General features: G+C 39.7%; 1 protein-coding gene across 1 annotated transcript in view; it reads right to left on the bottom strand.

Annotated features, from left to right (window-relative positions):
- KIF15 (kinesin family member 15) overlaps positions 1–15,484 on the bottom strand; it is a 46,670-nt gene that overhangs the window by 16,588 nt on the left and 14,598 nt on the right. The window contains exons 14-24 of the mRNA XM_066627714.1: positions 14,430–14,571; positions 13,008–13,149; positions 12,310–12,507; positions 10,146–10,253; positions 9,494–9,599; positions 6,959–7,124; positions 3,866–4,016; positions 2,856–2,944; positions 1,305–1,380; positions 1,046–1,132; positions 86–190 (exon numbers count right to left, since the gene is read on the bottom strand). Coding sequence (XP_066483811.1) covers positions 86–190; positions 1,046–1,132; positions 1,305–1,380; positions 2,856–2,944; positions 3,866–4,016; positions 6,959–7,124; positions 9,494–9,599; positions 10,146–10,253; positions 12,310–12,507; positions 13,008–13,149; positions 14,430–14,571 — 1,370 coding nt within the window. The remainder of the gene's footprint in view (positions 1–85; positions 191–1,045; positions 1,133–1,304; positions 1,381–2,855; positions 2,945–3,865; positions 4,017–6,958; positions 7,125–9,493; positions 9,600–10,145; positions 10,254–12,309; positions 12,508–13,007; positions 13,150–14,429; positions 14,572–15,484) is intronic.

Genomic DNA, 15,484 nt, shown 5'->3' on the forward strand with positions numbered 1-15,484 from the left:
GCATAAACTGCTGTTGAAAGCACCCAAAGTCTGTTTCACTTTGACACATTGCTTTGGCTAGTATCTGGTGAAGAGTGGAACATACATTTATGTCCTCCAACTCCCTTGTCAGCCCTTCTATATGCTCTGTCTTCTGATTGGTAGATAACCTCATCTCCTGGATCTGGCTCATCAGGTCAGTTACGACTTCCTAAAACAAGAAAATTGTATTAATCTTGATTTTGTTAAAGTAGATACATATACATGACAATACAGTGCCACTAAATATTTGATCTTAGATTAAGATACAGATGATTTCCTGTAAGCAACTTGCTAAAAGTCACATTACAGCCAAACTTTTAACTTTAAGGAATAACTAGAAAGTAAGTTTGCCTTCTTAGTACCATCAACACAGCAATTTAAGCTCCTTACATACATTTCTTAGCTTCTCAACCAAGACTTTAATGTGTTAGGGGATGAGCTACCATAACATTTGCCTAGAATGAGGCAATGGCACCATTATTTTTACTACCTAAGAGTAAGTCCACTTGAACATGTTTACTTCTGAGTAAACAAGTATAGCAGTGGTCTTTAACCTTCGTGCCATGATCCCAATAAGTAAATAAATCAAATATGAGACTAGGGACCAACCACTGGTCCAGTCCCCTTCTTGGGACCCTATCTGCCCGCTCTCTGCCCCCATTGCCACCCACTCTCCACCTGTTACTCCCTCCCAGCACTATTCACTGTAACAAAATATTTTTTAGAGAAAGCAGAAAGCGTTACCATGAAGTCTGGTGCTAGTGAAAGGTGTTTTAGCCCAATTGCTAATAACCTGAGCAGGACTGGTACACAATCTCATGGTACCTGAAACAATATACCAGATTCCTCCCCCCATACCTGGTGGTGCTCTAATCCAGTGGTCTTCAACCTTTTCATTCCTACAACCCCACAACTGAGGCTTCATGACCCCATTGGGGTCCTGATCCCAAAGGCTGAAGAACATCGACATACAGGATTGCATTATTAATAAGCAACAGCATCAACACACACAAATTAAACATACTTTATCAGCAGCATTCGTCTTTTGCAGGGAAGCAATAACTTCTTCAGCAGCAATTAAATTTTGCTCCAGTTTCTGCAGCTTTGCTTCCTGGAAGAAAATTGGTTTCAAGTTATTAGGAAAATATATAGGATTTAGGGCAGAAAATAAAACTCATTAGCTATGGAATAGAAAATAAGATTCCTTGGATTTGCAAATCCAATGACCAAATACCACTACTAAAAACCTAACTTGAGTATGTTGTAAATATAGACTCTTCTACCTGCAGCTCACATCCTGACACCATTTCAGAGGACTGTTTCTCTAGATGGAGGATTTCAAGAGCTTTCTGGTGCTCCCTAAAAAGAGAGGATACAATCCCTTTAGGCATCTCCTTCTATAACAAACAGAAATTAAGATACTAATAAGGAATAAACTGCAGATTGGTCATATGTTCAAGTTTCAGTGTTTATGCTTTGGGTTGGTATGAATAAAACCCCCCTTTCTTTTAGTGCCAGGGTAAAACAAATTTAACATCCAAACCAATTAGGGCTTCAGTGAATATATTTGTTTTTCATAGGGCTGCAGTTATAAAAGTTGAATCAACCCAAGCTTTAGCCAGTTAATTGGCTAAAGTTTAGCCAACTTTAGCCAAAGCTAAGAACACATGGTTTTTTTTTGGAAGTTATTTTGTTTCTGGTTCATTAATATAAAATGGAATGAAAAAATATTTAAAATGGCCTTTCCACCTAAAAAATGAGTGGCAGGTTTTGTTTATTAGATACTCCATCAATACTATGAGGGTTTTGTACTTTGCACATTTCACTGAATAAAATGATGTAGGGCAGCAGTTCCTGAACTAAACTCTCTCCAAGAATTTGGGTTGCTCTAAGTATTTGTGGGGGTGGGGGATGGTGGCAATGCCATAGCCACAAATGCAGCGCTGTTGGGGTCACAGGAGCTTTTTTAAAAACTTACCCCAGCCAGCACCAGCCTCCAGGTGTGTGTGTGTGTAGGGAGTAACCTCTCTCTTATGGAGGTTACTGCTTAAACAGCCCAAACAAAGCACTTGCCAAACAAACTTTGTTTGGCCACTGTGTTCTGGGACCTTAAAGAAAGACAATCACCTGGAAGGCAGGACAGCACTTAGGAAAGGACCACAAGCTGCTGCTTCTTCTGCATAACAATATGCACGCATATTCATTCATTGTTTTTATAAGTTGCATGTTTTTTCTATAAACTGTAAGCTGCCTTGGGCATGTGCTCTGGCAGAGGAAAGGCAGATGCCCTTCATTAGAGCTTGATCACAGCCTTGATCACAGTTATTTGGAAGAAGCAAATCCAGGCTTAAAGGTGTGACTACAAGAGTACAGTTGAAGAACGACATATGGGTTACCCATTTGGCTCAGGACCATGGCCCTTTTGGGCCTCTGTTTAGGAGGGCTTCTGATGCTGTACTCCCTCCTCCATGAAAGCATTTTTCTGCCAAGTTTCAGAATGCTTTTCAAACACTGACTCATTTAACTAGCTAACATCCAAAGTACTTCAACATTTTATCCACATACTCTTTGCAGTTAGGACATATTATAATGAAGTGTGTATTTCTCAAATAACTTATACCATGCCTTGTGACTATCAACATGGAAAGAGTACAAATAATGATGATTTTAGAACTGGCAGACAAATACTTCTAACTCCCAATTATATTTTATTGATTTCTTCCACAAAAATGATTAATATATGGAAAAGGCAACAAGTTCCAATTGAAATGTTTACTAAATGACATTCTATCAAACCCATATGGATGCCAAGATTTCAAATAAGCAACACTCACTTGGAATTATGTTCTTTATCTTCTTTTTGTAACTGCATTATTAATTTCTGGTTTTGTTCTTTTTCACTTTCCAAGAGGCCCAAGGCATTCTAAAATGAAAGTTGTTAGAATATATACAGTGTGCAACAATAATATTTTCAGTTATTTATTCAAGGCCCATAAGTATGTATTATTATTTTTATTATTTTATTAATTTATACTCCACCTTTTTGCCCAACGTGCACACAAGGCGGCTTATAATTTAGAAGTACAACACGAAAAACAATTAAAAACAATTTACAATAATTAAAAAATCTAAAAACAAACAAACCCCGTGGATTTTCATATAAAAAGCAAGAAGCAAGAATGCCTGCCAGCCTGTACACAATGTACACAAACATTCTATCATATGACTATCCTAGAAAATCAAACTGAACCACCGGTCTTTTTTTTTTTTTTTTTTTTTTTTGTAATTATTCTCCTAATGCTAAAGCCTACAGTATTTTTTCCAAGATACTTTGGAGCACTAGTAAAGAGTGCATGTTTTGGGGGATGCTTTTAACTTTCTTGGTGTCTGGGCAGCTTTGCCTCCTAGAAACCTTCATCAGTAACAGTACGATCAGAACTCCCATATGCTTTGTGAAACAGAGATGCTGTAGAAAATTTGTTTTCGGGACTCTTTTTCCAAAGTTAATATTTTTTGTACAAAGTTATATAGGTGCAGCTTCAGTTCTATGCACAAATTAATGGCCCATGACAATGTGAGTCCTTTATCAAACACAGAACAGAAGTTCCTTACTAATATATAGACAAGTAGAAGACTGCTAAGGCATGTTTTATCTCCCTTTGCCCCATTCCCTCAATCGATTTTGTGCGTGTGTGCATGCAGTGTGGCAAGTCTGTTGCAAGGGGTGGAGGAAGCTGGTGTGAATCCAGCGTCAGCCCTTTCCTGCTATTGTGAATTCTGGATCCATGTTACCACTAAAAATCTTTAAACTTATCTATGCAATATTCATAGTATCCCCACTTACTTGAAGCTCAGCTTTCAGGGTTTCATATTCCTGCTTGCTATCAATGAGCTGCTGTGTCAGCTGATCAGTCTCAAATTTCAGTATTTCCTGGAGATTGTCATAGTCATCTTGCAGGCTTGTTTTTCCTTCAAGTATTTTTTCGTGTTCTAGTCTTCATTGGGAGAATTTTTACAATGTCAGATATAAGGGAGGAGCCTTTGTATAGCATCTTCATACTTAGCTATTTGTATGGGGTAGCTGAGTTGCAGAATATCAGATTATTTTTTAAAAGAGGAGCTGATCAAGTTTGAATACAGAATTGTCAACTTAGTATATGATGCTCTGCAGAAAAGTGGAATCTAAGACAGTAAATCTGGTAACATCATTCAACATGAACCAAGACATAATTAAGCACATATTACAAAGAAGACTGCAATTGCCTTAAAGACAGATTCCAAAACAGAGACCATCTGTCTGATAGTATACAATAGTGGTAACCCTTGAAGAGACAAGTCAGTTGCCTTTGAAGAGTTGACTCAAGATGTGCTGAGCCTTTTCAGTGTACTTTTGAGACCTTTTTTGAAATAGACCACAAGAAATTGTTCTCCAGTATTTTACTCTTTCCTTCCCAGTTTCAAAACAAAATCAATAATCTCAACTTTAGAATAGGGCCAAAGGGCAACAAGGAGAAAGACTGGCAAAAGTCCACACACATTTTTAGGACGCTGTCACCATCATCATGTAGCCATCTTTTATACATTTCAAGGCGGTCTCTAAGTCCTTGTTATGTGTAGACTTTTTTGGCCTACTGGTCTAAAAGCATAGGTAGATGACAACAAAAACTAGATTAGTCTTACTGTTTTTGTTTTATACACTTTGACTAAATAAGAGGTCTTTCTATACATTTTAGGTTATGTGTTAGTCGTTTTCAAAATTCTTGTGTGTTCAAGAGAAATCTGGGGCATGTTCTTAAGTACACAGTCAGTTCACACTAGGTACAGACCTGGTTACTTGTGCCTCACAGCTGCTCCATATGAAGAGGGCATGGTCTAGAACAGGGGTGCCCAAACACCGACCGGGGACCACTTGCAGCCCTCGGGGACTCCCAATCCGGCCCACAGGAAGCCCCTAGTCTCCAATGAGCCTCTGGCCCTTCGGAGACTTGCTGGAGCCTGCGCTGGCCCGAAGCAATTGCTCTCATCCGTGTGGTCACTGGAGCTAGGCGGTTTGACTCTGTCAGCCCGCTTCTCCGGGGGCTACATTGGCTGCCCATTCGTTTCCGGGCCCAATTCAAGGTGCTGGTTTTGACCTTTAAAGCCCTATACTGCTCTGGGCCAGGGTATCTTAGAGATCGCCTACTCCCATACAATCCGGCTCATCCTCTCAGGTCATCAGAGAAGGCCTTTTTACAAGTGCCACCGCCTAAGGAGGTACGTGGGGCGGCGGCAAGAAAAAGGGCCTTCTCAGTAGTGGCACCAATGTTATGGAACTCCTTCCCCTTGACTTGAGAATGTCTCCCTCTCTTGGGACTTTTCGGCGGGGCCTGAAGACCTTGCTGTTTAACCAAGCCTTCTGACTTCATGGCCTTTTTAACATCTTTTAGTTGCTTTTTTACAGGCCTGATTCCTCTAAGAACTGCTGTTTTATGCTCTTTTTTATTCTGACTTTTATCTGACTACTGTTTTTATGGGTTCTGCTAATGTGTTTTTAATATGTTTTTATCTGTTTGTGAAACTATGTTTTAATCTGTTTCATAAGTTGTTAGCCGCCCTGGGTCCCTTTGGGGAGAAGGGCGGGATAGAAATAAAGTTTTTATTATTATTATTATTATTATCCTGAGGGCACCTGCTTGACCTCTCACATGAGCTGTGGGACGAGGGCTCCTTCCACTGCTTGCTGTTTCATGTCTGTGAGGAAAAGTTGGCCTTGCTTTGTGCAAGGCCTTTTATAGGCCTTGAGCTATTGCAAGACCTTCATTCATATTAGTTCCATTTCTAATACATTCATTTATGTAAATTTATTCAAATTTGAAACAAATTCTTTTTCCCCCAGCCCTGACACAGTGTCAGAGAGATGATGTGCCCTCCTGCCAGAAAGTTTGGACACCCCTGGTCTAGAACACACCAAGCACATCTCTCATGGCTGTGTGTTTGTAGGGGGAATCAGTAGTAGCAGGCATAATATCGGTAAGCATGTCTGCCTTATGGTGCTTATATGTTCAACTACACAAACGGATGCTGCAGAAAACACTTCTGTTACAATTGTATTGTATTTTTAGTTAATAAAAGTCCATTCGATAAGGTTGACTTCCCTAATCCACTGTAATCCAGTGTAATTAGAAGAATGCCATCAATCAAGTAAATATGCTTGCACATCAATGATTTCTATATCCCAAAGGTCATTTTGAGATTGATGACTGCAACTTTAAGAAACAAGAAAACATACTGCTTTGAGGACAGGACTGAAGCTCAGAGACAGAGCATTTGCTCTAAAAGCAGACAGACAATTCCAGGTTTACTCTCAGGCATCTCCAAGCAGGGCAGTATTGAGTGAGATGCACCAATGGTCTTATCTGGTATAAAGTAGTTTCCAATACCACCTCTCTGTAACACCGTAGGGTATTTTTAATAGCAATTAATTTAATGAGAAAACAGCAGTAAATTGCTGTTCATCAACATGTTAACTTGAGCTTGGTTTACTGCATGGCTTGGAATGTTTGCTCTATATGAGTAATAAATTAGCATCACATCTCAGCCTTAGTTTCTCATTTGATCAAAGGGTATGTATCACACTAATAATAATTATTGATCTCTGACACCTAGAAAATACTAAAGCAAATAGTACCCAACCAAATCTTTCCTATATATTGTGACTATTGAATTCTAATGGTCAGTTAAATATGAACGCTCAACGTGGCTATAACTTAAAGTAGGAGAGTAAGTCAAGGCAAGTACACATGGTTCTGCTGTCACCATGACATCACACACACACACTCGCATATTGTCTTCTAATCAGTGGTGATATTCATGGGTGACACATAGCAAATTTGAAGTGCCCCTGTGCATATCCTTATGCAGAAAGGTAAGAAATTTTCATTAAGATGATCTGAAATACCTGACACTATCCAGTTGGAGTTGGAGATTCATATGACTGGTAGAAAGTTCACCGATTTCTCTCTCTTGCTTGCTTTGGAAAGTGTCATATTCCATTTTTACTGCAGATAGTTCCTTATCTGCAGACTGCAGGACAATTCGCAAGTCATGGACTTCACTTTTTAACACTAAAAAAACCAAAATCTTCATAAAAATCATTGGTTGAAAAAGTTCTGATAGTGATAATGATTATTGGATACTATTTCCTAGCATCATGGATTTTTCCCGGTAAGGCAGTGGTTCTTAAACTTTCAGCACCAGGACCTACATTTTAGAATAAGAATCTGTCAGGACCCACCAGAAATGATGTCATCATGACCGGAAGTCACATCATCAAGCAGGAATATTTTTAACAATCCTAGGTTGCAATTCTACCCACACTTACTCAGGAGTAAGCCCCATTAAAAGCATATACATAGTAGCCTGTTAAAAATACAGATCAGTAACATTTTCCCAAATGTAGTCAAATACCATAGCAGCATCAAGTCTAAGATGTTAGAAATAAAATATTTTAAATGAATGGGGACCCACCAGAAATTGGTTTGTGACCCACCTAGTGGGTCCCAACCCACAGTTTGAGAAACACTGCTGTAAGGAAATGCATGAGAAGTCCAAGCAAATTTGTTGAAATGCAGTATATGAATACTGTTATTATTGTGCCACTACCACCCTTCCAAAAGATTACCCAGGAAGAAAAAGAAAACAAAAACAAAGATTACCCAGGAAGAAAAAAAAATGTGAACTTGTGAAGATGAAAAAGGCAGGCTAAGAATACAGAAGCACTTCAGTAGAATGATGCCATGCCTCTCTCTCAGGATTAATTTTATTGACTTTGATGAGAGTAAATAGTGTTAAGTGGCTTACACTTGCCTTACTAGAGTAGTGAAGGTAACAAAACCACTTCTATGTCAGAAATATTATATTAGTTAAGTCTGTTTTCAACAATGGACCCATTCTGCCCAGGTATCCTTAAGGAACTCAAATGAGAAAGTTAACAAAAATGCATAACATTCTTAAAATCAATCTCTGTGTCACAGGACTGAAGGCAGTTAGTATTAAAAAAAGGGATTCATGTGGAATCCAGAAAATTAAAGGTTGCTCCAGGTAAATTGGTGGCAACTATAATTAGAAGATTAAATAAAGCATATAAAAGAATGAGCCTTGTGAAGAAGAATCAGCATGGTTTCTGCAAAGGTAACTCCTGCCTCACTAGACTTTAGGTGTCAGCAGGGATGTAAATTGAGGCAATCTGAGATATATTTGAACTTTCAAGAAGCATTTAAGTCCCTCAACACTCTTGAATAAATTTGGCCGTAATAGAATAAGAATAAGGTCATCTAATGAACTTTTTAACCTGTTAAAGAACAGGAAGCAGAAAGTAGGAATAAATTGACAATTTTCATAGTGGAGGAAAGTGCTGTTTTAATTTGTTCATAAATGATCTGGAACTCGGGTAAGCAGTGAGGTGGCCATATTTGGTGATGGCATCAACTATTCATGTTGTAAAAACCAGTTGATTGTGAAGAGATCCAGAAGGATCTCTCCAACCAGGAAAAAGGGGAATCCAAATGGCAATTGTGATTTATTGTCAGTAAATGTAAAGTGATGCACATTGGAGCAAAAAGTCCCCACTTCACTTACACAGTACACCTATGGGTCTGAGTCATATGTGATGAAACATGAAAAAGTTCTTGGGGCTGGTGCTGTGGTGCATAAATAAATGAAAACATTATCTATGTGGCAGTTGTGAGTAGGCAAATTATATGATAGGGGTCATAAGTAAAGATTGAAAATAAGACTCCTGTTATATTGCCACTATATAAATCTGTGATGTCACATTTGAGGTACTATCTATGGCTCTGCTTGCCACATGTCAAGGAGGATATTGTCAAGCTGGAAAGATGCAGAAAGGTAACCAAATTATCAGAAAGTTGAAGCACTTTCTTATGACAAAAGGCTACTAGCTTTGGGGTCATTTAGCTAAAAAAAAAAAGGCAATTAAGTGTTGGGGAAGGAAACATGACTGACAGCCCAATCCTAATGTTCCAGTGCCGATGCAGCCATGCCAATGGGGTATGCTCTGCATCTTGTAGTGGGTAGTCATGCAGGACTCAAGGTTAAGAGAACATTTGTTCCTCTACCCTGAGGTGCATTGTGGCTGCATCAGTACTGCAAAGTTGGTAAGGACTGGGCTAAGAGGCTTATAAAATTATACATGGCACAAAGGAAAGTCATTGCTCCCTCTCACAATTCTAGAAACAAGAACCATCCAATGAGACTTGAGTGGTAGAAGATTCAGGATGGACAAAAGGAGGAACATCTTCACACAGTGCATAATTAATATGTGGAATTCATTGAAAGAAGCTGTGGAGACTGCCACCAACTTGGACGATGATCATCATCATGATGCAACTGATGGCCCACTGTGGAAAACAGGATGCTAGAGTAGATGGACCTTGGACCTCATGCAGCAGTTTTCTTATGTACTCAGACTTACCATCAACCTTGCTTTGAGAGTCTTGATACAGTTTTTCAAGGGAGTCCATCTTTTCAAGAAGCCTGTGTTTTTCACTGAGCCAGTCGTTTCTTTCAGACGAAAAAAGCTTCAACAGGAAAGAGAAGTTAACTGATATGGTGGTATAGGAATAAACAAGCACTAGTTATAAAAATTGCCTGGCTTTGTTGTTCTGGTTGAGACTTTAGATTGCAAGCAAACATGTGCGTATTAGGAAACCTTTACCAAATCTGCAACTTAACCAGACAACTCACAGCCCAATCCTAACCTACACTGCAACAGGCAGGCCGGCTGGCCTGTGCTATATCCAGCACAGGGTTCAGGCTGGCTGTGGCGCAACCGGGGCTAAGGGAATCAATTTCCCTTACCCTAAGTAAAGCAGCCTGAATGGGACTACTTGGAACTGCACCACCACTTGGATCTGGGCCACCTGGGAGGGGGATTAGGATCCAGCCCAAGTACCAGATCTTGGCTGCACCTGGGCCAAGTCCATCCATGGGCCCGCCTCCCCTCAGATGGCCCTCCCCAGACCACTAGCCCAATCAGGTATTTGGATTGCGCCCTAAGCTTTCTATCAAAATAGTGACAATGATTAACCATATCCACCAGCAGATGTCTTTTCAATAGATCTTACCTCTTGCATTTGTGAAGAATGGTGGTCTAGCTTGTTAATATGCTGCTGAAGTTTTATATTTTTAGTTTCCTCTTCATCGAGTTTGACCTGAAGAGCACTTAACTGTTCCTGAAACAGAACAAACAGGAAAAATTAAATGCCTCTTACTGTATTAAGGGTTGTATCTCAAATTAGTTATGGCTAAGCACCACTGAAAAACTTTAGTCATGATTAACTTTATACAACCTAGGATAGTTCAACAGGTATTATTTTAAGCCACATTAATTTCAATGGAATGTGGAAATCCTAACTTGCTTAGGATGTAACTATATATTAGCACCTGCTATGCAGCTACTAAGTACGACTTTTCTAATGCTCATTCAAATGTGCGCTAGCACAGGCATCTGGGGAAAACTTCTGATACGTATGGGCACATTGAGGTTTTTTACTAAGCTAATAAGATGTGCTGCTACATATTTTAAAGTACGGGTGCCCAAAGTTTTTGGCAGGAGGGCCACATTGTCTTTCTGACACTGTGTCTGGGGCTGGAGAAGAAAATAATTTACATTTAAAATTTGAATAAATTTACATAAATGAATATATTAAAGATGAACTTATATGAATGAATGAAGGTCTTGCAATAGCTCAAGGCCTATAAAAGGCCTTGCACAAAGTAAGGCTGGCCTTTCCTTTGCTGCCGCTACTGCATCACAGATGTGAAACAACAAGCAGTGGAGGGAGCCCTTATCCCACAGCTCATGCGAGAGGTCAAACAGTCTCCCTCACACTGAGAGCAGTTGCGTCGGGCCAGTGTGGGCTCCAACAAATCTCCGGAGGGCCAGAGGCTCATTGAAGACTGGGGGCTCCCTGAGGGCCGCATTGAGAGACCTCGAGGGCCGCAAGTGGCCCCAGGGCCGGGGTTTGGGCACCCCTGTTTTAAAAGAACATGTCCCGCTCCCATATCCATGGATCTGGTACCCTCCATTTTCTTCATTACCAAGCAGGAATGTTTCTTGCTTTTACAGACGCTAGTACAGGAATGTGACAAGCTGACAGGCAGCCTGCATGCTAGAGGGGCAATCAGAATGTTAACAGGAAGCAGGAAGCTTCCTGCTTCTCTCCCTCTAGCACAGCATTCTCCAAAGTGGAGAACATTGCTTGCTGGCAAAGGCATCCCTGGTGTGGATGGAACTTACTGTTCTACCCAGGGGCCTCCTTTTTACACCGCAGATCACCTCCTGATCTCTATGCTGGCCAACAGATTCCATGGGTTATTGCCCCAGCAGGATTTGTGCTCAGATTACTGGGCACAAGTGGCTGGCCGGCACAAAGGTCAGGGGTGATCTGTGGTGCAAAAGGGAGGCCCCTTGGCGGAACAGTAAACTCTGTTCACCTGGGGGGAAGGATCATGTTGGGTGTTGGATCTGGCTCACAGACTATGGTTTGGCACCCACTGCTTTAGCATGTTAGCATCTCCACAGAGTGGATGGGTAGAATACTAGCCTATACATATAGGATTTCCTCATATCCATGGTTTCCAGTATAAACAGCTGGGGTGGAAATGTGCCCCCCCCAGATAACAGGAGACGCTTTACTTACAACTGTAGCCCTATTCACCATTAGAAGCTATAAGGATCACAAGAGACAGCCTCCTTTTCCTAACTTTAATGAACTCTAATTCTGCTAAGAAATTTTACTATGAAAATCACTTGTGCTTCATTCAAAACAGTTAAATGCATCTCTCCTATACATGTTAGAGAAGATGCACGAGACTTCTGTTAGCATGTATGGTGCTCAAAAGTATTACAGAAGGATGCACTGTGCCTGCATAGACGGACATGTATGACTCAGGGAGCCAGTATAGTCTTAAATTTTGGCTAGGATCATAGGAGTCAGAATAATACAAAAAGGTACAGAGCAAAGCATACAAACTAAAGATGCTTAGACAGGTTTTACTGGTATATATTAAGCTAAGCATTTAGTTCTCTGTCAAGAACTGACCACTCTGGAACACTCATCAGAACAACTTTCACAGTTTGTCCCCCCCCCCCCCAGAAACACGTTTTAGAAAAGTCTGCCCAAGATAGCTGATCTAACCCTACCCATGCTTTCAAATCCTAGGTCACAATAACCACCCAATAAAGTACAGTTTCCCTCTCTTATCTTCAGAAATCTGAAATGTCACCTGCACTACTTTCAGCTCTTCTGCAACAGCTTCATATGCTTGTTCCTTCATCTCCAGAGGCATTGGCTCATTAAAAATATCATCCACCATCTCTCCTGAACTCTGAATATCAATGAATTCCTGGTTCAAAGCTTCAGGTGTTAATCGAGGCACCAGCCGAGACCTTAGCTGATAAGCTTTTGTTGGAGTAGCTATATTCTGTAATCAGCATAGAAAGAAGGCAGTTTACATAGGGAAAACACCTCTGCAAGGGTAGGGTTAAGTACACAACACATTAAGAACCTGACAACCTGTAACTGACTATAACTAGTGCAAGCAATGTATTATTGTATTCATTTATTATAATTAGCAGGGGAAGAGCAACTGTCCCTTTTCACTCCAGACCATTTTTTCCTAGTGGCTATTTGCTGGTGTTCCTTTGGCATATTTTTAGATTTTGAGCCCTTTTGGGACAGGGAGTCATTTAATTGACGTTGCCTGTAAACAGCCTTGTGAACATTTTTGTTGAAAAGTGGTACATAAATTACAAAATATGAACTTCAATGAATGCAATCTCAAAATGCATACAATATGCTTATATACATTGCAATTGTGTATTTGGCAAAAGATCTTACTCAAATTTTTATTTTTTACACAGTTCATTAATATCCCTTATGTTTTCAGGATCAAGATTAACTCTCTTCTGTATGGTCACACACCTTTAAAGTTTCCCTGTGCATTTTGTTAAGATGGGAGACTTCTTGACGTTTACAAGCCTTGGTTGCTTCCAAAATTTTCTCAAGATGTTGATTTGCCTTTTGTAGAGACTGAAGTTCTGATTCTAGTTCCATGCACTTTTTCCTGTTTACAGAAATAAATCAAAATAGTAAACTTATGAAAATTACTTCAATATAAAAGCAACACAGAAAATGACATTGGAAATCACGAAGTGCACATTGTACTACAGCAGTTAGTCAAAGTACAGTAATGTCAACAGGTATGCTAAACGGGAATGCTACCTTAATCAAGGGTTGGGTGATGCAATGTAGGCATACCTCTGGGAGAAGGCAACAAATTTATCTCCCTGTGAAAACTATTTCAGAATTATGCATGACTGCCATTTGACCACTGGAGGTGAAACAACTGATGGTAGTGGCTAATGGTTGGAGCTTCAATGCTCAAACTGGAGGCCTAATGTAGAAATTCTGGAGAAGAGCTCCAGATCAGATAGTAGAAATAATTGGTGTCACAGTTCCTTTAGACATTTGCTTAATTTGGGATGTTTGCAGGAAGGAAATGCAACCATTTAGTTTCAACCTCTTGTACCGCAAGGAATACTGATTGCACAGAACTAAAGGATCCTTCAATTTCAAGGTGAGAATTGAAAAGTTGAACAGACATAGGGCCCAATCCCACAGGGGGCAATATTAATAGCAACAGCACCAACGATATCCTCCTATCCCCCTTCCTGGTCTCAGTTCACCCAGACTTGCACCAGCAAGTTTCATTTGTGCAGCAGAGGCTTACCCAGGCAAGGGAACAAAATGTTTCCTTACCAAGAGACCTCCAACTGCCCCCCCCCCAGAGCTCTTAGGCTTATGAAGATAAACAAGATGTAAGCAAAATATGGCCTCCTGCTAGACTTTCTGACATGTCTTGGAAATCAGTTTGAATGCAAGCAGGTATACCAGGAACCCAATAGTCTGGCATCAATTACTTTGGTCAATGTGTCTTGAAATTGGCTACTTTCAATCCTCCAATGCTTCTCTTAGCAGTAAAGGACTAAACTGGTTTTAGTAATGTTGCATTTTATTATAAGATCAATTATTACACACTGGTGCTCTTTCAGAACTTTCAAGTGTCTACTATCCAGATCTAGTGACTTGATAATCTTTCATCACTCTTAATTCATACAAATTATTACAGAATAGTCACATTTTGTTTAACTAAAATTTTTTATATTGAAAACCTCCAATACTGAGTGGCCACTTTTTAAATGTTGCCAACACTGCTTCCCTATTTTATAGCTTTAAAATGAATTGTGAAAATGGTTTTGGATCCAGAATTTTATGAATTAAAAGAAAAACCGCACATACTTGTGCAGCAAAGGTATTTTGTAGAAGAATGCCAATTCAGCTTACTTTGTTAGTTCCTTAAATTCTTCATATTCTTGTTTGGAACTTGCTAGTTCACTCTGTGTATACATAAGCCGCTCCTTCAATCTTTCGGCAGATGCTGCAGAGTTACAGTCTGTTGACATGGTGGCAGGACATGCTTGCTGACCTTTTCAGGTTTCAAAAAAAATTAAATGTCTTAGATGGTCAGGAATTGACATATTAACATGCCTAACAAGTATATTCAATTTGCAACTATTTTTAAAAAAATGATAAGTTTGGACAGGATCAAAGATTATGCACTTACTGGAGACACATCAATATACTGTACTTAGTTTCTAAATGTATATTGAACCATTTTCATGTTTCATGAATCCACATCTGAGTCTTTTGGGTGCACTGGCAACATTTGATAATTAACAAAATGCTTAAAATGTATCTTCTCTTTGATAGGACAGTCCATAGTCTATATCTTATAAACAGATGACGTGGTCAATGTTAGCAGTACCATTTGAGACTGTAGGTGGGGGCCCACAGGACTGAATGTTCCTTCACACAGGACACAGATGTTGGGGAGAAGTTTTCTCTCTCCAATTTCTTATTTTCTATGTGAAAGATTTTGTGTTCAAGCATGTGAGGAGAAAACTTAATCATCTGTCTTCCCCTACCTGCAAGCTGAAGTGGTACAGTCCATAAACAGAAATAGGCTTACCTACTGCTTGTGAGAACTAGGCCTTATAAGCCTTATGTAAATGTTAATTGTTAAGGATCAAGTGAAATTTTGCTCCTCCAAATAATTATGTCATTCCATTTTCAAAGGAAATGCTTCCCATGGCAAAAGTGGTAGGATGCAGATATTTACAGCACAGCAGCATCTAGACTACACTGTGCCATACAGAAGGTGGCATTTCTACTTCGCAAATTCATATTTAGTGTGACTTGAGTAAAATCAAATGTTAATCAATCTGTGCCATTTTACACTGTAATTAACTCCAGTCTGCCAGGGGTGCAAGTTTCCCACCATCAAAATTTATAATCTGCACCATCTGACAAATTGATACCATTCCCATGTTTGTTTCATG

This window comes from Tiliqua scincoides, chromosome 5 (assembly GCF_035046505.1).
Source record: "Tiliqua scincoides isolate rTilSci1 chromosome 5, rTilSci1.hap2, whole genome shotgun sequence".
Taxonomy (NCBI): Eukaryota; Metazoa; Chordata; class Lepidosauria; order Squamata; family Scincidae; genus Tiliqua; species Tiliqua scincoides.